The sequence below is a fragment of the Salvelinus fontinalis genome, unplaced genomic scaffold (genome assembly GCF_029448725.1).
Source record: "Salvelinus fontinalis isolate EN_2023a unplaced genomic scaffold, ASM2944872v1 scaffold_0054, whole genome shotgun sequence".
Lineage (NCBI taxonomy): Eukaryota > Metazoa > Chordata > Actinopteri > Salmoniformes > Salmonidae > Salvelinus > Salvelinus fontinalis.
Window position 1 is genome coordinate 411203 of NW_026600263.1, and position 24554 is coordinate 435756.

The following is a 24554-nucleotide window of genomic DNA, read 5'->3' on the forward strand; positions in this document are numbered from 1 at the left end:
TCTCTCTCCAGGTGTGTGTGTTTTGTCTCTCTCCAGGTGTGTATTGTCTCTCTCCAGGTGTGTGTGTGTGTTGTCTCTCTCCAGGTGTGTGTTGTCTCTCTCCAGGTGTGTGTTGTCTCTCTCCAGGTGTGTGTTGTCTCTCTCCAGGTGTGTGTGTTTTGTCTCTCTCCAGGTGTGTATTGTCTCTCTCCAGGTGTGTGTGTGTGTTGTCTCTCTCCAGGTGTGTGTTGTCTCTCTCCAGGTGTGTGTGTGTGTTGTCTCTCTCCAGGTGTGTGTTGTCTCTCTCCAGGTGTGTGTGTGTGTTGTCTCTCTCCAGGTGTGTGTTGTCTCTCTCCGTGTGTGTGTGTGTTGTCTCTCTCCAGGTGTGTGTGTGTGTTGTCTCTCTCCAGGTGTGTGTGTGTGTTGTCTCTCTCCAGGTGTGTGTGTGTGTTGTCTCTCTCCAGGTGTGTGTGTGTGTTGTCTCTCTCCAGGTGTGTGTTGTCTCTCTCCAGGTGTGTGTTGTCTCTCTCCAGGTGTGTGTTGTCTCTCTCCAGGTGTGTGTGTGTGTTGTCTCTCTCCAGGTGTGTGTGTGTTGTCTCTCTCCAGGTGTGTGTGTGTTGTCTCTCTCCAGGTGTGTGTGTGTGTTGTCTCTCTCCAGGTGTGTGTGTGTGTGTTGTCTCTCTCCAGGTGTGTGTGTGTGTGTTGTCTCTCTCCAGGTGTGTGTTGTCTCTCTCCAGGTGTGTGTGTGTGTTGTCTCTCTCCAGGTGTGTATTGTCTCTCTCCAGGTGTGTGTGTGTGTTGTCTCTCTCCAGGTGTGTGTGTGTGTTGTCTCTCTCCAGGTGTGTGTTGTCTCTCTCCAGGTGTGTGTGTGTGTTGTCTCTCTCCAGGTGTGTATTGTCTCTCTCCAGGTGTGTGTGTGTGTTGTCTCTCTCCAGGTGTGTGTGTGTGTTGTCTCTCTCCAGGTGTGTGTGTGTGTTGTCTCTCTCCAGGTGTGTGTTGTCTCTCTCCAGGTGTGTGTTGTCTCTCTCCAGGTGTGTGTTGTCTCTCTCCAGGTGTGTATTGTCTCTCTCCAGTTGTGTGTGTGTGTGTTGTTTCTCTCCAGGTGTGTGTTGTCTCTCTCCAGGTGTGTGTTGTCTCTCTCCAGGTGTGTGTTGTCTCTCTCCAGGTGTGTATTGTCTCTCTCCAGGTGTGTGTGTGTTGTCTCTCTCCAGGTGTGTATTGTCTCTCTCCAGGTGTGTATTGTCTCTCTCCAGGTGTGTGTGTGTTGTCTCTCTCCAGGTGTGTGTGTGTTGTCTCTCTCCAGGTGTGTGTTGTCTCTCTCCAGGTGTGTGTGTGTTGTCTCTCTCCAGGTGTGTGTTGTCTCTCTCCAGGTGTGTGTTGTCTCTCTCCAGGTGTGTATTGTCTCTCTCCAGGTGTGTGTGTGTGTTGTCTCTCTCCAGGTGTGTGTTGTCTCTCTCCAGGTGTGTGTTGTCTCTCTCCAGGTGTGTGTTGTCTCTCTCCAGGTGTGTGTTGTCTCTCTCCAGGTGTGTGTTGTCTCTCTCCAGGTGTGTGTGTGTGTTGTCTCTCTCCAGGTGTGTGTGTGTTGTCTCTCTCCAGGTGTGTGTGTGTTGTCTCTCTCCAGGTGTGTGTGTGTTGTCTCTCTCCAGGTGTGTGTGTGTGTTGTCTCTCTCCAGGTGTGTGTGTGTGTTGTCTCTCTCCAGGTGTGTGTGTGTGTGTTGTCTCTCTCCAGGTGTGTGTGTGTGTGTTGTCTCTCTCCAGGTGTGTGTTGTCTCTCTCCAGGTGTGTGTGTGTGTTGTCTCTCTCCAGGTCTGTATTGTCTCTCTCCAGGTGTGTGTGTGTGTTGTCTCTCTCCAGGTGTGTGTGTGTGTTGTCTCTCTCCAGGTGTGTATTGTCTCTCTCCAGGTGTGTGTGTGTGTTGTCTCTCTCCAGGTGTGTGTGTGTGTTGTCTCTCTCCAGGTGTGTGTGTGTTGTCTCTCTCCAGGTGTGTGTGTGTGTTGTCTCTCTCCAGGTGTGTGTTGTCTCTCTCCAGGTGTGTGTTGTCTCTCTCCAGGTGTGTGTTGTCTCTCTCCAGGTGTGTGTTGTCTCTCTCCAGGTGTGTGTTGTCTCTCTGCAGGTGTGTGTTGTCTCTCTCCAGGTGTGTGTTGTCTCTCTCCAGGTGTGTATTGTCTCTCTCCAGGTGTGTGTGTGTTGTCTCTCTCCAGGTGTGTATTGTCTCTCTCCAGGTGTGTGTGTGTTGTCTCTCTCCAGGTGTGTGTTGTCTCTCTCCAGGTGTGTATTGTCTCTCTCCAGGTGTGTGTTGTCTCTCTCCAGGTGTGTGTGTGTGTTGTCTCTCTCCAGGTGTGTGTTGTCTCTCTCCAGGTGTGTATTGTCTCTCTCCAGGTGTGTGTGTGTGTTGTCTCTCTCCAGGTGTGTGTTGTCTCTCTCCAGGTGTGTGTTGTCTCTCTCCAGGTGTGTGTTGTCTCTCTCCAGGTGTGTGTTGTCTCTCTCCAGGTGTGTGTTGTCTCTCTCCAGGTGTGTGTGGGTGTGTGTTGTCTCTCTCCAGGTGTGTGTGTGTGTGTGTTGTCTCTCTCCAGGTGTGTATTGTCTCTCTCCAGGTGTGTATTGTCTCTCTCCAGGTGTGTGTGTGTTGTCTCTCTCCAGGTGTGTGTGTGTGTTGTCTCTCTCCAGGTGTGTATTGTCTCTCTCCAGGTGTGTGTTGTCTCTCTCCAGGTGTGTGTGTGTGTTGTCTCTCTCCAGGTGTGTGTTGTCTCTCTCCAGGTGTGTATTGTCTCTCTCCAGGTGTGTGTTGTCTCTCTCCAGGTGTGTGTTGTCTCTCTCCAGGTGTGTGTTGTCTCTCTCCAGGTGTGTGTTGTCTCTCTCCAGGTGTGTGTTGTCTCTCTCCAGGTGTGTGTTGTCTCTCTCCAGGTGTGTGTTGTCTCTCTCCAGGTGTGTGTGTGTTGTCTCTCTCCAGGTGTGTATTGTCTCTCTCCAGGTGTGTGTGTGTGTTGTCTCTCTCCAGGTGTGTGTTGTCTCTCTCCAGGTGTGTGTTGTCTCTCTCCAGGTGTGTGTTGTCTCTCTCCAGGTGTGTGTTGTCTCTCTCCAGGTGTGTGTTGTCTCTCTCCAGGTGTGTGTTGTCTCTCTCCAGGTGTGTGTTGTCTCTCTCCAGGTGTGTGTTGTCTCTCTCCAGGTGTGTGTGTGTTGTCTCTCTCCAGGTGTGTATTGTCTCTCTCCAGGTGTGTGTTGTCTCTCTCCAGGTGTGTGTTGTCTCTCTCCAGGTGTGTGTTGTCTCTCTCCAGGTGTGTGTTGTCTCTCTCCAGGTGTGTGTGTGTGTTGTCTCTCTCCAGGTGTGTGTGTGTTGTCTCTCTCCAGGTGTGTGTGTGTTGTCTCTCTCCAGGTGTGTGTGTGTTGTCTCTCTCCAGGTGTGTGTGTGTGTTGTCTCTCTCCAGGTGTGTGTGTGTGTTGTCTCTCTCCAGGTGTGTGTGTTGTCTCTCTCCAGGTGTGTGTGTGTGTGTTGTCTCTCTCCAGGTGTGTGTTGTCTCTCTCCAGGTGTGTGTGTGTGTTGTCTCTCTCCAGGTGTGTATTGTCTCTCTCCAGGTGTGTGTGTGTGTTGTCTCTCTCCAGGTGTGTGTGTGTGTTGTCTCTCTCCAGGTGTGTATTGTCTCTCTCCAGGTGTGTGTGTGTGTTGTCTCTCTCCAGGTGTGTGTGTGTGTTGTCTCTCTCCAGGTGTGTGTGTGTGTTGTCTCTCTCCAGGTGTGTGTGTGTGTTGTCTCTCTCCAGGTGTGTGTTGTCTCTCTCCAGGTGTGTGTTGTCTCTCTCCAGGTGTGTGTTGTCTCTCTCCAGGTGTGTATTGTCTCTCTCCAGGTGTGTGTGTGTGTGTTGTTTCTCTCCAGGTGTGTGTTGTCTCTCTGCAGGTGTGTGTTGTCTCTCTGCAGGTGTGTGTTGTCTCTCTCCAGGTGTGTGTTGTCTCTCTCCAGGTGTGTATTGTCTCTCTCCAGGTGTGTATTGTCTCTCTCCAGGTGTGTGTGTGTTGTCTCTCTCCAGGTGTGTGTTGTCTCTCTCCAGGTGTGTGTGTGTGTGTGTGTGTGTTGTCTCTCTCCAGGTGTGTATTGTCTCTCTCCAGGTGTGTGTTGTCTCTCTCCAGGTGTGTGTGTGTGTTGTCTCTCTCCAGGTGTGTGTTGTCTCTCTCCAGGTGTGTATTGTCTCTCTCCAGGTGTGTGTGTGTGTTGTCTCTCTCCAGGTGTGTGTTGTCTCTCTCCAGGTGTGTGTTGTCTCTCTCCAGGTGTGTGTTGTCTCTCTCCAGGTGTGTGTTGTCTCTCTCCAGGTGTGTGTGTGTGTGTGTTGTCTCTCTCCAGGTGTGTATTGTCTCTCTCCAGGTGTGTATTGTCTCTCTCCAGGTGTGTGTGTGTTGTCTCTCTCCAGGTGTGTGTGTGTGTTGTCTCTCTCCAGGTGTGTGTGTGTGTTGTCTCTCTCCAGGTGTGTGTGTGTTGTCTCTCTCCAGGTGTGTGTGTGTTCTCTCTCTCCAGGTATGTGTTGTCTCTCTCCAGGTGTGTGTGTGTTGTCTCTCTCCAGGTGTGTGTGTGTGTTGTCTCTCTCCAGGTGTGTGTGTGTGTTGTCTCTCTCCAGGTGTGTGTGTGTGTTGTCTCTCTCCAGGTGTGTGTGTGTGTTGTCTCTCTCCAGGTGTGTGTGTGTGTTGTCTCTCTCCAGGTGTGTGTGTGTGTTGTCTCTCTCCAGGTGTGTGTGTGTGTTGTCTCTCTCCAGGTGTGTGTGTGTGTTGTCTCTCTCCAGGTGTGTGTGTGTGTTGTCTCTCTCCAGGTGTGTGTGTGTGTTGTCTCTCTCCAGGTGTGTGTGTGTGTTGTCTCTCTCCAGGTGTGTGTGTGTGTTGTCTCTCTCCAGGTGTGTGTGTGTGTTGTCTCTCTCCAGGTGTGTGTGTGTGTGTGTTGTCTCTCTCCAGGTGTGTGTGTGTGTGTTGTCTCTCTCCAGGTGTGTGTGTGTGTGTTGTCTCTCTCCAGGAGTGTGTTGTCTCTCTCCAGGTGTGTGTTGTTTCTCTCCAGGTGTGTTTGTGTGTTGTCTCTCTCCAGGTGTGTTTGTGTGTTGTCTCTCTCCAGGTGTGTGTGTGTGTTGTCTCTCTCCAGGTGTGTGTGTGTGTTGTCTCTCTCCAGGTGTGTTTGTGTTGTCTCTCTCCAGGTGTGTGTGTGTGTTGTCTCTCTCCAGGTGTGTATTGTCTCTCTCCAGGTGTGTGTGTGTGTTGTCTCTCTCCAGGTGTGTATTGTCTCTCTCCAGGTGTGTGTTGTCTCTCTCCAGGTGTGTGTGTGTGTTGTCTCTCTCCAGGTGTGTATTGTCTCTCTCCAGGTGGGTGTTGTCTCTCTCCAGGTGTGTGTGTGTGTTGTCTCTCTCCAGGTGTGTGTGTGTGTTGTCTCTCTCCAGGTGTGTGTTGTCTCTCTCCAGGTGTGTGTGTGTGTTGTCTCTCTCCAGGTGTGTGTTGTCTCTCTCCAGGTGTGTGTGTGTGTTGTCTCTCTCCAGGTGTGTGTTGTCTCTCTCCAGGTGTGTGTTGTCTCTCTCCAGGTGTGTGTGTGTGTTGTCTCTCTCCAGGTGTGTGTGTGTGTTGTCTCTCTCCAGGTGTGTGTGTGTGTTGTCTCTCTCCAGGTGTGTGTGTGTGTTGTCTCTCTCCAGGTGTGTGTGTGTGTTGTCTCTCTCCAGGTGTGTGTGTGTGTTGTCTCTCTCCAGGTGTGTGTGTGTGTTGTCTCTCTCCAGGTGTGTGTTGTCTCTCTCCAGGTGTGTGTTGTCTCTCTCCAGGTGTGTGTTGTCTCTCTCCAGGTGTGTGTGTGTGTTGTCTCTCTCCAGGTGTGTGTTGTCTCTCTCCAGGTGTGTGTTGTCTCTCTCCAGGTGTGTGTTGTCTCTCTCCAGGTGTGTGTTGTCTCTCTCCAGGTGTGTGTTGTCTCTCTCCAGGTGTGTGTTGTCTCTCTCCAGGTGTGTGTGTGTGTGTGTTGTCTCTCTCCAGGTGTGTGTGTGTGTGTTGTCTCTCTCCAGGTGTGTGTGTGTGTGTGTTGTCTCTCTCCAGGTGTGTGTGTGTGTGTTGTCTCTCTCCAGGTGTGTGTGTGTGTGTTGTCTCTCTCCAGGTGTGTGTTGTCTCTCTCCAGGTGTGTGTGTGTGTTGTCTCTCTCCAGGTGTGTGTTGTCTCTCTCCAGGTGTGTGTGTGTTGTCTCTCTCCAGGTGTGTATTGTCTCTCTCCAGGTGTGTGTGTGTGTTGTCTCTCTCCAGGTGTGTGTTGTCTCTCTCCAGGTGTGTGTGTGTGTGTTGTCTCTCTCCAGGTGTGTGTTGTCTCTCTCCAGGTGTGTGTTGTCTCTCTCCAGGTGTGTGTGTGTTGTCTCTCTCCAGGTGTGTGTGAGTTGTCTCTCTCCAGGTGTGTATTGTCTCTCTCCAGGTGGGTGTTGTCTCTCTCCAGGTGTGTGTGTGTTGTCTCTCTCCAGGTGTGTGTTGTCTCTCTCCAGGTGTGTGTTGTCTCTCTCCAGGTGTGTGTGTGTTGTCTCTCTCCAGGTGTGTATTGTCTCTCTCCAGGTGGGTGTTGTCTCTCTCCAGGTGTGTGTGTGTTGTCTCTCTCCAGGTGTGTGTTGTCTCTCTCCAGGTGTGTGTTGTCTCTCTCCAGGTGTGTGTGTGTGTTGTCTCTCTCCAGGTGTGTGTGTGTGTTGTCTCTCTCCAGGTGTGTGTTGTCTCTCTCCAGGTGTGTGTTGTCTCTCTCCAGGTGTGTGTTGTCTCTCTCCAGGTGTGTGTGTGTTGTCTCTCTCCAGGTGTGTATTGTCTCTCTCCAGGTGGGTGTTGTCTCTCTCCAGGTGTGTGTGTGTTGTCTCTCTCCAGGTGTGTATTGTCTCTCTCCAGGTGGGTGTTGTCTCTCTCCAGGTGTGTGTGTGTGTTGTCTCTCTCCAGGTGTGTGTGTGTGTTGTCTCTCTCCAGGTGTGTGTTGTCTCTCTCCAGGTGTGTGTGTGTGTTGTCTCTCTCCAGGTGTGTGTTGTCTCTCTCCAGGTGTGTGTTGTCTCTCTCCAGGTGTGTGTTGTCTCTCTCCAGGTGTGTGTTGTCTCTCTCCAGGTGTGTGTTGTCTCTCTCCAGGTGTGTGTTGTCTCTCTCCAGGTGTGTGTTGTCTCTCTCCAGGTGTGTGTTGTCTCTCTCCAGGTGTGTGTGTGTGTGTTGTCTCTCTCCAGGTGTGTGTTGTCTCTCTCCAGGTGTGTGTTGTCTCTCTCCAGGTGTGTGTTGTCTCTCTCCAGGTGTGTGTTGTCTCTCTCCAGGTGTGTGTGTGTGTTGTCTCTCTCCAAGTGTGTGTTGTCTCTCTCCAGGTGTGTGTTGTCTCTCTCCAGGTGTGTGTTGTCTCTCTCCAGGTGTGTGTTGTCTCTCTCCAGGTGTGTGTTGTCTCTCTCCAGGTGTGTGTTGTCTCTCTCCAGGTGTGTGTTGTCTCTCTCCAGGTGTGTGTGTGTGTTGTCTCTCTCCAGGTGTGTGTGTGTGTTGTCTCTCTCCAAGTGTGTGTTGTCTCTCTCCAGGTGGGTGTTGTCTCTCTCCAGGTGTGTGTTGTCTCTCTCCAGGTGTGTGTTGTCTCTCTCCAGGTGTGTGTTGTCTCTCTCCAGGTGTGTGTTGTCTCTCTCCAGGTGTGTGTGTGTTGTCTCTCTCCAGGTGTGTGTTGTCTCTCTCCAGGTGTGTGTTGTCTCTCTCCAGGTGTGTGTGTGTTGTCTCTCTCCAGGTGTGTGTGTGTTGTCTCTCTCCAGGTGTGTATTGTCTCTCTCCAGGTGTGTGTTGTCTCTCTCCAGGTGTGTATTGTCTCTCTCCAGGTGTGTGTTGTCTCTCTCCAGGTGTGTGTGTGTGTTGTCTCTCTCCAGGTGTGTGTTGTCTCTCTCCAGGTGTGTGTGTGTTGTCTCTCTCCAGGTGTGTGTGTGTTGTCTCTCTCCAGGTGTGTGTGTGTTGTCTCTCTCCAGGTGTGTGTGTGTGTTGTCTCTCTCCAGGTGTGTGTGTGTGTTGTCTCTCTCCAGGTGTGTGTGTGTGTTGTCTCTCTCCAGGTGTGTGTGTGTTGTCTCTCTCCAGGTGTGTGTGTGTTTTGTCTCTCTCCAGGTGTGTGTGTGTGTTGTCTCTCTCCAGGTGTGTGTGTGTGTTGTCTCTCTCCAGGTGTGTGTGTGTTGTCTCTCTCCAGGTGTGTGTGTGTGTTGTCTCTCTCCAGGTGTGTGTGTGTATTGTCTCTCTCCAGGTGTGTGTGTGTTGTCTCTCTCCAGGTGTGTGTGTGTGTTGTCTCTCTCCAGGTGTGTGTTGTCTCTCTCCAGGTGTGTGTTGTCTCTCTCCAGGTGTGTGTGTGTGTGTTGTCTCTCTCCAGGTGTGTGTTGTCTCTCTCCAGGTGTGTGTTGTCTCTCTCCAGGTGTGTGTTGTCTCTCTCCAGGTGTGTGTTGTCCCTCTCCAGGTGTGTGTTGTCCCTCTCCAGGTGTGTGTGTGTATTGTCTCTCTCCAGGTGTGTGTGTGTGTTGTCTCTCTCCAGGTGTGTGTGTGTGTTGTCTCTCTCCAGGTGTGTGTTGTCTCTCTCCAGGTGTGTGTTGTCTCTCTCCAGGTGTGTGTTGTCTCTCTCCAGGTGTGTGTTGTCTCTCTCCAGGTGTGTGTTGTCTCTCTCCAGGTGTGTGTGTGTTGTCTCTCTCCAGGTGTGTGTGTGTTGTCTCTCTCCAGGTGTGTGTGTGTTGTCTCTCTCCAGGTGTGTGTGTGTTGTCTCTCTCCAGGTGTGTGTGTGTTGTCTCTCTCCAGGTGTGTGTGTGTTGTCTCTCTCCAGGTGTGTGTGTGTTGTCTCTCTCCAGGTGTGTGTGTGTTGTCTCTCTCCAGGTGTGTGTGTGTTGTCTCTCTCCAGGTGTGTGTGTGTTGTCTCTCTCCAGGTGTGTGTGTGTTGTCTCTCTCCAGGTGTGTGTGTGTTGTCTCTCTCCAGGTGTGTGTGTGTTGTCTCTCTCCAGGTGTGTGTGTGTTGTCTCTCTCCAGGTGTGTGTTGTCTCTCTCCAGCTGTGTGTTGTCTCTCTCCAGGTGTGTGTTGTCTCTCTCCAGGTGTGTGTTGTCTCTCTCCAGCTGTGTGTTGTCTCTCTCCAGGTGTGTGTTGTCTCTCTCCAGGTGTGTGTTGTCTCTCTCCAGGTGTGTGTTGTCTCTCTCCAGGTGTGTGTGTGTGTTGTCTCTCTCCAGGTGTGTGTGTGTGTTGTCTCTCTCCAGGTGTGTGTGTGTGTTGTCTCTCTCCAGGTGTGTGTGTGTGTTGTCTCTCTCCAGGTGTGTGTGTGTGTTGTCTCTCTCCAGGTGTGTGTGTGTGTTGTCTCTCTCCAGGTGTGTGTGTGTGTTGTCTCTCTCCAGGTGTGTATTGTCTCTCTCCAGGTGTGTATTGTCTCTCTCCAGGTGTGTGTTGTCTCTCTCCTGGTGTGTATTGTCTCTCTCCAGGTGTGTGTGTGTGTTGTCTCTCTCCAGGTGTGTGTGTGTTGTCTCTCTCCAGGTGTGTATTGTCTCTCTCCAGGTGTGTGTTGTCTCTCTCCAGGTGTGTGTTGTCTCTCTCCTGGTGTGTGTTGTCTCTCTCCAGGTGTGTGTTGTCTCTCTCCAGGTGTGTGTTGTCTCTCTCCTGGTGTGTATTGTCTCTCTCCAGGTGTGTGTGTGTGTTGTCTCTCTCCAGGTGTGTGTGTGTGTTGTCTCTCTCCAGGTGTGTGTCTCTCTCCAGGTGTGTGTTGTCTCTCTCCAGGTGTGTGTGTGTGTTGTCTCTCTCCATATTAGAGGTCAACCGATTATGATTTGTCAAAGCTGATACCGATTATTGGAGGACAAAAAAAAGCCGATACCGATTAATCGATCGAGTTATTTAAAAAAAAAATATTTAAAATAAATAAATATATATATATATATATATCACACACACACATTTTTGTAATAATGACAATTGCAACAATACTGAATGAACAATGAACACTTTTATTTTAACTTAATATAATACATAAATACACAGCTCTGAAGTGACAATGGTACTGAAGAGTCTGCTTAGGAGACAGATACTCTCAACTGTTTGAATAAAAATAGAGTTTAAGTGACCTGTGATGAATGTTGAAAACAAAAACTTTAATTTCTATATTAAGCCAGCACGAAACACAGACCTTATTTGAAGTAGACATTCTCTATGGAAGACATGAACGGTAAAATAACGAAGGAACCCCTTTCAAATTCAGCCGCAAGTTATTACAGGAATTATAACGCGTCGACTATTTCTCTCTAAACCATATACCTTTGACTAATCCGGAAACTATCACCTCAAACAAAACGTTTATTCCGTTCCGTATTTTATCTAACGGGTGGCATCCATGAGTCTAAATATTCCTGTTACACAACCTTCAATGTTGTCATACGTAAAATTCTGGCAAATTAGTTCGCAACAATCCAGGCGGCCCAAACTGTTGCATATGACTCTGCGTGCAAAGAACGCAAGAGAAATGACACCATTTCACCTGGTTAATATTGCCTGCTAACCTGGATTTCTTTTAGCTAAATAGGCAGGTTTAAAAATATATACTTGTGTATTGATTTTAAGAAAGGCATTGATGTTTATGGTTAAGTACACATTGGAGCAATGACAGTCATTGATTGATTGTTTTTTATAAGATAAGTTTAATGCTAGCTAGCAACTTACCTTAGCTTACTGCATTCGCTAACAGGCTCCTCGTGGAGTGCAATGTAATCAATGCAAGATTGGATCCCCCGAGCTGACAAGGTTAAAAATCTGTCGTTCTGCCCCTGAACGAGGCAGTTAACCCACTGTTCCTAGGCCGTCATTGAAAATAAGAATGTGTTCTTAACTGACTTGCCTAGTAAAATAAAGAATAAATAAAGGTGTAAAAAATAATAATAAATATAATCGGCAAATTGGTGCCCAAAAATACAGATTTCCGATTGTTATGAAAACTTGAAATCGGCCATTCCGATGTGTTGTCTCTCTCCAGGTGCTCGGGCTACAGTGACACTAGCTGAACTGCAGGAGGACTTCCTGTCCCGTCAGGGCGGTGCCACAGTGAGGAGGGGTGTGGCCAGGGGTGTGCTGGTGGTGCGAGTTCTAAACAAGTCCAGAGTGATGTATTATGGGAAATCAGACAGCAATTGTGAATGTCCTTATAAGGTTAGTACAGACACCATACACACATATATATATACATACATACACATATATAGTACCAGTCAAAAGTTCGGACACACCTACTCATTCAAGGGTTTTTCTTTATATGTACTATTTTCTACATTGTAGAATAATAGTGAAGACATTAAAACTATGAAATAACACATATGGAATCATGTAGTAACCAAAAAAGTGTTAAACAAATCAAAATATATTTTAAATTTGAGATTCTTCAAAGTAGCCACCTTTTTCCTTGATGACAGCTTTGCACACTCTTGGCATTCTCTCAACCAACTTCATGAGGTAGTCACCTGGAATGCCTTTCAATAAACAGGTGTGCCTTGTTAAAAGTTCATTTGTGGAATTCCTTTCCTTCTTCATACTTTTGAGCCAATCAGTTGTGTTGTAACAAGGTAGGGGTGGTATACAGAAGACAGCCCTATTTGATAAAAGACCAAGTCCATATTATGTCAAGAACAGCTCAAATAAGCAAAGAGAAACGACAGTACATCATTACTTTAAGACATGAAGGTCAGTCAATCTGGAAAATGTCAAGTGTAGTCGCAAAAAGCGCTATGATGAATTTGGCTCTCATGAGGACCGCCACAGGAAAGGAAGACCCAGTGTTCCCTCTGCTGCAGAGGACAAGTTCATTAGAGTTACCAGCATCAGAAATTGCAGCCCCAATAAATGCTTCACAGAGTTCAAGTATCAGACACATCAACATCAACTGTTCAGAGGAGACTGAATCAGGCCTTCATGGCCGAATTGCTGCAAAGAAACCACTACTAAAGGACACCAATAAGAAGAAGAGACTTGCTTGGGCCAAGAAACATGAGTAATGGACATTATACTAGTGGAAATCTGTCCTTTGGTCTGATGAGTCCAAATTTGAGATTCTTGGTTCCAACCGCCATGTCTGAGACGCAGAGTAGATGAACAGATGATCTCTGCATGTGTGGTTCCCACCGTGAAGCATGGAGGAGGAGGAGGAGGAGGAGGTGTAATGGTGTGGGGGTGCTTTGCTGGTGACACTGTCTGCGATTTTATTCAAGGCACACTTAACCAGCATGGCTACCACAGCATTCTGCAGCGATACACCATCCCATCTGGTTTGGGCTTAGTGGGACTATCATTTGTTTTTCAACAGGACAATGACCCATCACACCTCCAGGCTGTGTAAGGGCTATTTGACCAAGAAGGAGAGTGATGAAGTTCTGCATCAGATAACCTCCACAATCACCCGAGCTTAAATAAATGTACTTAATAAATGTATCACTAGTCACTTTAAATAACGCCACTTTATGTTTACATACCCTACATTACCCATCTCATATGTATATACTGTACTCTATATCATCTACTGCATCTTGCCATCTTTATGTAATACATGTTTCACTAGCCACTTTAAACTATGCCACTTTATGTTTACATACCCTACAGTACTCATCTCATATGTATATACCGTACTCGATACCATCTACTGCATCTTGCCATGCCGTTCTGTACCATCACTCATTCATATATCTTTATGTACATATTCTTCATCCCTTTGCACTTGTGTGTATAAGGTAGTAGTTGGGGAATTGTTAGGTTAGATTACATGTTGGTTATTACTGTATTAGGTAGTTTTTGTATATGTTAGTAGTTGTGGAATTGTTAGATAACTTATCAGATATTACTGCACGGTCGGAACTAGAAGCACAAGCATTTCGCTACACTCGCATTAACATCTGCTAACCATGTGACCAATAACATCTGCTAACCATGTGACCATTAACATCTGCTAACCATGTGACCAATAACATCTGCTAACCATGTGACCAATAACATCTGCTAACCATGTGACCAATAACATCTGCTAACCATGTGACCAATAACATCTGCTAACCATGTGTATGTGACCATTAACATCTGCTAACCATGTGACCAATAACATCTGCTAACCATGTGACCAATAACATCTGCTAACCATGTGACCAATAACATCTGCTATCCATGTGACCAATAACATCTGCTAACCATGTGTATGTGACCATTAACATCTGCTAATCATGTGACCAATAACATCTGCTAACCATGTGTATGTGACCATTAACATCTGCTAATCATGTGACCAATAACATCTGTTAACCATGTGTATGTGACCGATAACATCTGCTAACCATGTGTATGTGACCATTAACATCTGCTAATCATGTGACCAATAACATCTGCTAACCATGTGTATGTGACCGATAACATCTGCTAACCATGTGACCATTAACATCTGCTAACCATGTGTATGTGACCAATAAAATTGGATTTGATTTGACCTCAACCCAATTAGATGGTTTGGGATGAGTCGGACCGCAGAGGGAAGAAAAAGCAGCCAAGAAGTGCTCAGCATATGTGGGAATTCTTTCAAGTCTGTTGGAAAAGCATTCCAGGTGAAACTGGTTGAGAGAATGCCAAGAGTGTGCAAAGCTGTCATCATGGCAAAGGGTGGCTACTTTGAAGAATCTCAAATATAAAGTATGTTTTGAGTTGTTTAACACTTTTTTGGTTACTCAATGATTCCGTATGTGTTATTTCATAGTTTTGATGTTTTCATTATTATTCTACAATGTAGAAAATAGTACAAAATAAAGAAAAACCCTTGAATGAGTAGGTGTGTAAACTTTTGACTGGTACTGTATATTTAATAGTGCAGTTAGTTCCTAGGCCGTCATTGTAAATAAGAATTTGTTCTTAACTAACTTGACTGACTTGTTAATAAATAAATAAATAAATAAATATTTATTGTTAATAAATAAAGTGTTAAAATGTGTAAATTAAAAACCGGCAGGTTGTGTGACTAGCATACACACTGATTGAATATTCTCTCTCTGTCTGCTTTTCTCCCCTCTTCTTCTCTTCCTCTCTTCCTCAGGCGGTGTTGGAGGTGTGTGATGTGTCGGGGTGTGTGTGTGTGTGTGTGCTGTGGAACAGTGTGTGTGTGTCGTGGTATGGCAGACTGAGACCAGGTCAGGTTTTGAGAACGAGAGGCTTCAGAGTCAAGGAGAGCTACGACAAGAGAGACCACCAACATATAGGTAACACTAGAGACCACCGACATATAGGTAACACTAGAGACTACCGACATATAGGTAACACTAGAGACCACCGACATATAGGTAACACTAGAGACCACCGACATATAGGTAACACTAGAGACCACCAACATATAGGTAACACTAGAGACCACCAACACTAGAGACCACCAACATATAGGTAACACTAGAGACCACCAACATATAGGTAACACTAGAGACCACCAACATATAGGTAACACTAGAGACCACCAACATATAGGTAACACTAGAGACCTCCGACATATAGGTAACACTAGAGACCACCGACATATAGGTAACACTAGAGACCACCGACATATAGGTAACACTAGAGACCACCGACATATAGGTAACACTAGAGACCACCGACACTAGAGACCACCAACATATAGGTAACAATAGAGACCACCGACATATAGGTAACACTAGAGACCACCGACATATAGGTAACACTAGAGACCACCGACACTAGAGACCACCAACATATAGGTAACACTAGAGACCACCAACACTAGAGACCACCAACATATAGGTAACACTAGAGACCACCGACATATAGGTAACACTAGAGACCACCGACACTAGAGACCACCAACATATAGGTAACAATAGAGACCACCGACATATAGGTAACACTAGAGACCACCGACATATAGGTAAAAATAGAGACCACCGACATATAGGTAACACTAGAGACCACCGACATATAGGTAACACTAGAGACCACCGACATATAGGTAACAATAGAGACCACCGACATATAGGTAACAATAGAGACCACCGACATATAGGTAACACTAGAGACCACCGACATATAGGTAACAATAGAGACCACCGACATATAGGTAACACTAGAGACCACCGACACTAGAGACCACCAACATATAGGTAACACTAGAGACCACCGACATATAGGTAACACTAGAGACCACCGACACTAGAGACCACCAACATATAGGTAACACTAGAGACCACCGACATATAGGTAACACTAGAGACCACCGACATATAGGTAACAATAGAGACCACCGACATATAGGTAACACTAGAGACCACCGACATATAGGTAACACTAGAGACCACCAACATAAACACTTTCCTAATATTTTGTGTACCCCCCACTCCCTATGCCCTCAGATTTGTAGGGACAGGGACTCTACAAGGTGTCGAAAGCGTTCCACAGGGATGCTGGCCCATGTTGACTCCAATGCTTCCCAGTGTTGTGTCAAGTTGTCTGGATGTCCTTTTGGGCTGTGGACCATAGTTAATACACACAGGAAACTGTTGAGCGTTTAAAAACCCAGCAGAGTTGCAGTTATTGACAAACCGGTGCGCCTGGCACCTACTACCATACCCCCGCTCAAAGGCACTTAAATATTTAGTCTTGCTCATTCACCCTCTGAACCCTCTCAAACACAATCCATGTCTCAATTGTCTCAAGACTTAACAATCCTTCTTTAAAACCTGTCTCCTCCCCTTCATCTACACGTTTCGAAGTGAATTTATCAAAGGACATCTATAAGGGATCAAAGATTTCACCTGGATTCACCTGGTCAGTGTGTCATGGAAAGAGCAGCTGTGAATGTTTCTTTGGGGTCATCTGATGCTAATCGCTGCATTTCAACACCGTCCAATATGACCCATGACCCATGATCTCTCTTTACAACAACACAACAGCAGCAGAAATGCCCCCAGTCATCCAGATAAGAGATCATTGTTACATGTGTTGAAGTGGTTGATGAGACTAAATTAGATCATAGGTAATCAATAAATCAATATTGTGTTGCACCTTAAACCAATAGTTTAACAAATCTAACAACTCTCTTAAAAAGTAAAGTACAAAGACTTGTGATTTGTGCTTATTAAGCCACCTCTATATCACATTTCAGCCAGACTGCCCAGCCAGACCGCCCAGCCACCTCTATATCACATTTCAGCCAGACCGCCCAGCCACCTCTATATCACATTTCAGCCAGACCGCCCAGCCACCTCTATATCACATTTCAGCCAGACCGCCCAGCCACCTCTATATCACATTTCAGCCAGACCGCCCAGCCACCTCTATATCACATTTCAGCCAGACCGCCCAGCCAGACCGCCCAGCCAGACCGCCCAGCCACCTCTATATCACATTTCAGCCAGACCGCCCAGCCACCTCTATATCACATTTCAGCCAGACCGCCCAGCCACCTCTATATCACATTTCAGCCAGACCGCCCAGCCAGACCGCCCAGCCAGACTGCCCAGCCAGACCGCCCAGCCACCTCTATATCACATTTCAGCCAGACCGCCCAGCCAGACCGCCCAGCCACCTCTATATCACATTTCAGCCAGACCGCCCAGCCAGACCGCCCAGCCAGACCTCCCAGCCAGACCGCCCAGCCACCTCTATATCACATTTCAGCCAGAGCGCCCAGCCACCTCTACATCACATTTCAGCCAGACCGCCCAGCCAGACCGCCCAGCCAGACCGCCCAGCCACCTCTATATCACATTTCAGCCAGACCGCCCAGCCAGACCGCCCAGCCACCTCTATATCACATTTCAGCCAGACCGCCCAGCCAGACCGCCCAGCCAGACCTCCCAGCCAGACCGCCCAGCCACCTCTACATCACATTTCAGCCAGACCGCCCAGCCACCTCTATATCACATTTCAGCCAGACCGCCCAACCAGACCGCCCAGCCAGACCGCCCAGCCACCTCTATATCACATTTCAGCCAGACCGCCCAGCCAGACCGCCCAGCCAGACCGCCCAGCCAGACCGCCCAGCCAGACCCGAGTCACCTCTATATCACATTTCAGCCAGACCGCCCAGCCAGACCGCCCAGCCAGACCCGAGTCACCTCTATATCACATTTCAGCCAGACCGCCCAGCCACCTCTATATCACATTTCAGCCAGACCGCCCAGCCAGACCGCCCAGCCAGACCGCCCAGCCAGACCGCCCAGCCAGACCGCCCAGCCACCTCTATATCACATTTCAGCCAGACCGCCCAGCCAGACCGCCCAGCCACCTCTATATCACATTTCAGCCAGACCGCCCAGCCACCTCTATATCACATTTCAGCCAGACCTCCCAGCCAGACCGCCCAGCCAGACCGCCCAGCCACCTCTATATCACATTTCAGCCAGACCGCCCAGCCACCTCTATATCACATTTCAGCCAGACCGCCCAGCCAGACCGCCCAGCCAGACCGCCCAGCCACCTCTATATCACATTTCAGCCAGACCGCCCAGCCAGACCGCCCAGCCAGACCGCCCAGCCACCTCTATATCACATTTCAGCCAGACCGCCCAGCCAGACCGCCCAGCCACCTCTATATCACATTTCAGCCAGACCGCCCAGCCACCTCTACATCACATTTCAGCCAGACCGCCCAGCCAGACCGCCCAGCCAGACCGCCCAGCCACCTCTATATCACATTTCAGCCAGACCGCCCAGCCAGACCGCCCAGCCACCTCTATATCACATTTCAGCCAGACCGCCCAGCCAGACCGCCCAGCCAGACCTCCCAGCCAGACCGCCCAGCCACCTCTACATCACATTTCAGCCAGACCGCCCAGCCACCTCTATATCACATTTCAGCCAGACCGCCCAACCAGACCGCCCAGCCAGACCGCCCAGCCACCTCTATATCACATTTCAGCCAGACCGCCCAGCCAGACCGCCCAGCCAGACCGCCCAGCCAGACCGCCCAGCCAGACCCGAGTCACCTCTATATCACATTTCAGCCAGACCGCCCAGCCAGACCGCCCAGCCAGACCCGAGTCACCTCTATATCACATTTCAGCCAGACCGCCCAACCAGACCGCCCAGCCAGACCGCCCAGCCACCTCTATATCACATTTCAGCCAGACCGCCCAGCCAGACCGCCCAGCCAGACCGCCCAGCCAGACCGCCCAGCCAGACCCGAGTCACCTCTATATCACATTTCAGCCAGACCGCCCAGCCAGACCGCCCAGCCAGACCCGAGTCACCTCTATATCACATTTCAGCCAGACCGCCCAGCCACCTCTATATCACATTTCAGCCAGACCGCCCAGCCAGACCGCCCAGCCACCTCTATATCACATTTCAGCCAGACCGCCCAGCCACCTCTATATCACATTTCAGCCAGACCTCCCAGCCAGACCGCCCAGCCACATCTATATCACATTTCAGCCAGACCGCCCAGCCACCTCTACATCACATTTCAGCCAGACCGCCCAGCCAGACCGCCCAGCCAGACCGCCCAGCCACCTCTATATCACATTTCAGCCAGACCGCCCAGCCAGACCGCCCAGCCCGACCTCCCAGCCAGACCGCCCAGCCACCTCTACATCACATTTCAGCCAGACCGCCCAGCCACCTCTATATCACATTTCAGCCAGACCGCCCAACCAGACCGCCCAGCCAGACCGCCCAGCCACCTCTATATCACATTTCAGCCAGACCGCCCAGCCAGACCGCCCAGCCAGACCGCCCAGCCAGACCCGAGTCACCTCTATATCACATTTCAGCCAGACCGCCCAGCCAGACCGCCCAGCCAGACCCGAGTCACCTCTATATCACATTTCAGCCAGACCGCCCAGCCACCTCTATATCACATTTCAGCCAGACCGCCCAGCCAGACCGCCCAGCCAGACCGCCCAGCCAGACCGCCCAGCCAGACCGCCCAGCCACCTCTATATCACATTTCAGCCAGACCGCCCAGCCAGACCGCCCAGCCACCTCTATATCACATTTCAGCCAGACCGCCCAGCCACCTCTACATCACATTTCAGCCAGACCGCCCAGCCAGACCGCCCAGCCAGACCGCCCAGCCACCTCTATATCACATTTCAGCCAGACCGCCCAGCCAGACCGCCCAGCCACCTCTATATCACATTTCAGCCAGACCGCCCAGCCAGACCGCCCAGCCAGACCTCCCAGCCAGACCGCCCAGCCACCTCTACATCACATTTCAGCCAGACCGCCCAGCCACCTCTATATCACATTTCAGCCAGACCGCCCAACCAGACCGCCCAGCCAGACCGCCCAGCCACCTCTATATCACATTTCAGCCAGACCGCCCAGCCAGACCGCCCAGCCAGACCGCCCAGCCAGACAGCCCAGCCAGACCCGAGTCACCTCTATATCACATTTCAGCCAGACCGCCCAGCCACCTCTATATCACATTTCAGCCAGACCGCCCAGCCAGACCGCCCAGCCAGACCGCCCAGCCAGACCGCCCAGCCAGACCGCCCAGCCACCTCTATATCACATTTCAGCCAGACCGCCCAGCCAGACCGCCCAGCCACCTCTATATCACATTTCAGCCAGACCGCCCAGCCACCTCTATATCACATTTCAGCCAGACCTCCCAGCCAGACCGCCCAGCCAGACCGCCCAGCCACCTCTATATCACATTTCAGCCAGACCGCCCAGCCACCTCTATATCACATTTCAGCCAGACCGCCCAGCCAGACCGCCCAGCCAGACCGCCCAGCCACCTCTATATCACATTTCAGCCAGACCGCCCAGCCAGACCGCCCAGCCAGACCGCCCAGCCACCTCTATATCACATTTCAGCCAGACCGCCCAGCCAGACCGCCCAGCCACCTCTATATCACATTTCAGCCAGACCGCCCAGCCACCTCTACATCACATTTCAGCCAGACCGCCCAGCCAGACCGCCCAGCCAGACCGCCCAGCCACCTCTATATCACATTTCAGCCAGACCGCCCAGCCAGACCGCCCAGCCACCTCTATATCACATTTCAGCCAGACCGCCCAGCCAGACCGCCCAGCCAGACCTCCCAGCCAGACCGCCCAGCCACCTCTACATCACATTTCAGCCAGACCGCCCAGCCACCTCTATATCACATTTCAGCCAGACCGCCCAACCAGACCGCCCAGCCAGACCGCCCAGCCACCTCTATCACATTTCAGCCAGACCGCCCAGCCAGACCGCCCAGCCAGACCGCCCAGCCAGACCGCCCAGCCAGACCCGAGTCACCTCTATATCACATTTCAGCCAGACCGCCCAGCCAGACCGCCCAGCCAGACCCGAGTCACCTCTATATCACATTTCAGCCAGACCGCCCAGCCACCTCTATATCACATTTCAGCCAGACCGCCCAGCCAGACCGCCCAGCCACCTCTATATCACATTTCAGCCAGACCGCCCAGCCACCTCTATATCACATTTCAGCCAGACCTCCCAGCCAGACCGCCCAGCCACATCTATATCACATTTCAGCCAGACCGCCCAGCCACCTCTACATCACATTTCAGCCAGACCGCCCAGCCAGACCGCCCAGCCAGACCGCCCAGCCACCTCTATATCACATTTCAGCCAGACCGCCCAGCCAGACCGCCCAGCCACCTCTATATCACATTTCAGCCAGACCGCCCAGCCACCTCTATATCACATTTCAGCCAGACCTCCCAGCCAGACCGCCCAGCCAGACCGCCCAGCCACCTCTATATCACATTTCAGCCAGACCGCCCAGCCACCTCTATATCACATTTCAGCCAGACCGCCCAGCCACCTTTATATCACATTTCAGCCAGACCTCCCAGCCAGACCGCCCAGCCAGACCGCCCAGCCACCTCTATCACATTTCAGCCAGACCGCCCAGCCAGACCGCCCAGCCACCTCTATCACATTTCAGCCAGACCGCCCAGCCAGACCGCCCAGCCACCTCTATCACATTTCAGCCAGACCGCCCAGCCAGACCGCCCAGCCACGCCCGACCCCCACCAGTCTAGTCAATACCTCAACTCTCTCCCCGACCCCCACCAGTCTAGTCAATACCTCAACTCTCTCCCCGACCCCCACCAGTCTAGTCAATACCTCAACTCTCACCCCGACCCCCACCAGTCTAGTCAATACCTCAACTCTCTCCCCGACCCCCACCAGTCTAGTCAATACCTCAACTCTCTCCCCGACCCCCACCAGTCTAGTCAATACCTCAACTCTCTCCCCGACCCCCACCAGTCTAGTCAATACCTCAACTCTCACCCCGACCCCCACCAGTCTAGTCAATACCTCAACTCTCACCCCGACCCCCACCAGTCTAGTCAATACCTCAACTCTCTCCCCGACCCCCACCAGTCTAGTCAATACCTCAACTCTCTCCCCGACCCCCACCAGTCTAGTCAATACCTCAACTCTCTCCCCGACCCCCACCAGTCTAGTCAATACCTCAACTCTCTCCCCGACCCCCACCAGTCTAGTCAATACCTCAACTCTCTCCCCGACCCCCACCAGTCTAGTCAATACCTCAACTCTCTCCCCGACCCCCACCAGTCTAGTCAATACCTCAACTCTCTCCCCGACCCCCACCAGTCTAGTCAATACCTCAACTCTCTCCCCCGACCCCCACCAGTCTAGTCAATACCTCAACTCTCTCCCCCGACCCCCACCAGTCTAGTCAATACCTCAACTCTCTCCCCGACCCCCACTAGTCTAGTCAATACCTCAACTTGCGCCCCTGATGATTTGTACACACACACACACCCCAGATCTACGGAAAGTAGTCAGAACTCTCTCTCGTTCTCTCTCCCTCTATCAGAGATCAGTCTAAACTCCAGGAACCCGTCAGCTGAGATCTCTATCGTCCCAGAATCCTCTCTGTCTGCTGACGTCCGTTCGCTACGTCCCACCTACTCCTTCTGCAATGGGTAGGACATCACGCACACACAACTGTGTTAGAGATGTAGGTTTAATCAAATCAAATGTATTTTATATTTTATTTTATATAGCCCTTCTTACATCAGCTGATATCTCAAAGTGCTGTACAGAAACCCAGCCTAAAACCCCCAAACAGCAAACAATGCAGGTGTAGAAGCACGGTGGCAACCCGGTCTTCTAATCTCCATGTTAACCCTGACTTCCTGTCTCTTAACAGGAAGGATCTCCTCAGCTGTCCCCACGGCAACATCTGTGATGTCATCGGCCTGGTGGGGTTCTCTGGTCGGCCTGAAAGAATCAGGAGCAAGGGTGGGTTACCATGGTGACGATGTTGATGATGGTCAGGGGCGGACATAGTCATTTGGAGGCCCCAGGCAGAGGCCAGTCTAAGCCCCCCCCCCCCCCCCCCCCCCTCAAAAAATGTATTTGGTTTTCTAGAAAAGACATGTAATTTAACTGTGAAAATATATGACCTTTTAATGAACACAACCAGTCAACGTTTTCATCTGATGGTCAAACAAATCACTTTAAAAGTAGATGACCTTTGACCTTTCCGCTCATCCAAAACATCCCAACTGTGCCAAATTTCCTTCAATTCGCAAGTGGCTGAAACGATCTCACCGGAGAAAGCATCTGAAACCGCGCCGTACCCTTTATGGCCAGACACATGCCTTCAGAAAGTATTCACACCCCTTGACTTTTTCTACATTTTGTTACAGCCTGAATTTAAAATGGATTACATTTATAGTTGTATAATGTATAAGAGATCAAAGTAACAAGTAGTTAAAGAGGAGCAGTAAAATAACAATATATACAGGGGGGTGTGGAGGCTATATACAGGGGGTACCAGTACAGAGTCAATGTGGAGGCTATATACAGGAGGTACCTGTACAGAGTCAATGTGGAGGCTATATACAGGGTATTACGGTACAGAGTCAATGTGGAGGCTGTATACAGGGTATTATGGTACAGAGTCAATGTGGAGGCTATATACAGGGTGTTACGGTACAGAGTCAATGTGGAGGCTATATACAGGGTATTATGGTACAGAGTCAATGTGGAGGCTATATACAGGGTATTATGGTACAGAGTCAATGTGGAGGCTATATACAGGGTATTATGGTACAGAGTCAATGTGGAGGCTATATACAGGGTATTATGGTACAGAGTCAATGTGGAGGCTATATACAGGGTGTTACGGTACAGAGTCAATGTGGAGGCTATATACAGGGTGTTACGGTACAGAGTCAATGTGGAGGCTATATACAGGGGGTACCGGTACAGAGTCAATGTGGAGGCTATATACAGGGGGTACCTGTACAGAGTCAATGTGGAGGCTATATACAGGGTATTACGGTACAGAGTCAATGTGGAGGCTGTATACAGGGTGTTACGGTAAAGACTCAATGCGGAGGCTATATACAGGGTATTATGGTACAGAGTCAATGTGGAGGCTGTATACAGGGTATTATGGTACAGAGTCAATGTGGAGGCTGTATACAGGGTACTATGGTACAGAGTCAATGTGGAGGCTATATACAGGGTGTTACGGTAAAGACTCAATGCGGAGGCTATATACAGGGTATTATGGTACAGAGTCAATGTGGAGGCTGTATACAGGGTATTATGGTACAGAGTCAATGTGGAGGCTATATACAGGGGGTACCGGTACAGAGTCAATGTGGAGGCTATATACAGGGGGTACCGGTACAGAGTCAATGTGGAGGCTATATACAGGGGGTACCGGTACAGAGTCAATGTGGAGGCTATATACAGGGGGTACCTGTACAGAGTCAATGTGGAGGCTATATACAGGGTATTACGGTACAGAGTCAATGTGGAGGCTATATACAGGGTATTACGGTACAGAGTCAATGTGGAGGCTATATACAGGGGGTACCGGTACAGAGTCAATGTGGAGACTATATACAGGGTATTACGGTACAGAGTCAATGTGGAGGTTATATACAGGGTGTTACGGTACAGAGTCAATGTGGAGGCTATAGACAGGGTGTTACGGTACAGAGTTAATGTGGAGGCTATATACAGGGTATTACGGTACAGAGTCATTGTGGAGGCTATATACAGGGTGTTACGGTACAGAGTCCATGTGGAGGCTATATACAGGGGGTACCGGTACAGAGTCAATGTGGAGGCTATATACAGGGGGTACCGGTACAGAGTCAATGTGGAGGCTATATACAGGGGGTACTGGTACAGAGTCAATGTGGAGGCTATATACAGGGGGTACTGGTACAGAGTCAATGTGGAGGCTATATACAGGGTGTTACGGTACAGAGTCCATGTGGAGGCTATATACAGGGTATTACGGTACAGAGTCAATGTGGAGGGTATATACAGGGTGATTTCTGCACAAACCCGAGCATAGAATCATGAATCAGCGATATACAAATGGGCTTAAATCTTTATTTACTAACTAACTTAAATCAATCACAGAATTACAGCAACACACACACAAATAGGTCATACATTGGTTACTACATGATACAAAGAAAAAGTCCCTAGCGGACGAAACCGATATGACGGCTTGGTAGACAAAGGAAAGGGGGTTGGGACCGCTCAACAGCGGGACACTCATAGCTGATAACGACACTCATAGAAATTGCTAATACTTTGAATATGAACAACCGCTCATTCGAAAAGAAATAGCAATTTACATATTTACGAGTGAATGTCTTGTTGTCTGTCTCT

The 24554-nt window shown here is 49.8% G+C and overlaps 1 protein-coding gene across 2 annotated transcripts in view; it reads left to right on the plus strand.

Annotated features, from left to right (window-relative positions):
* The window catches only part of si:ch73-71d17.2 (uncharacterized), a 93264-nt gene that overhangs the window by 9780 nt on the left and 58930 nt on the right, over positions 1-24554 (plus strand). For both annotated transcript variants that reach the window (XM_055911188.1, XM_055911187.1), the window contains exons 3-6: positions 10923-11095; positions 14004-14166; positions 21724-21832; positions 22060-22151. In XM_055911188.1, the coding sequence (XP_055767163.1) occupies positions 10923-11095; positions 14004-14166; positions 21724-21832; positions 22060-22151 (537 nt within the window). The remainder of the gene's footprint in view (positions 1-10922; positions 11096-14003; positions 14167-21723; positions 21833-22059; positions 22152-24554) is intronic.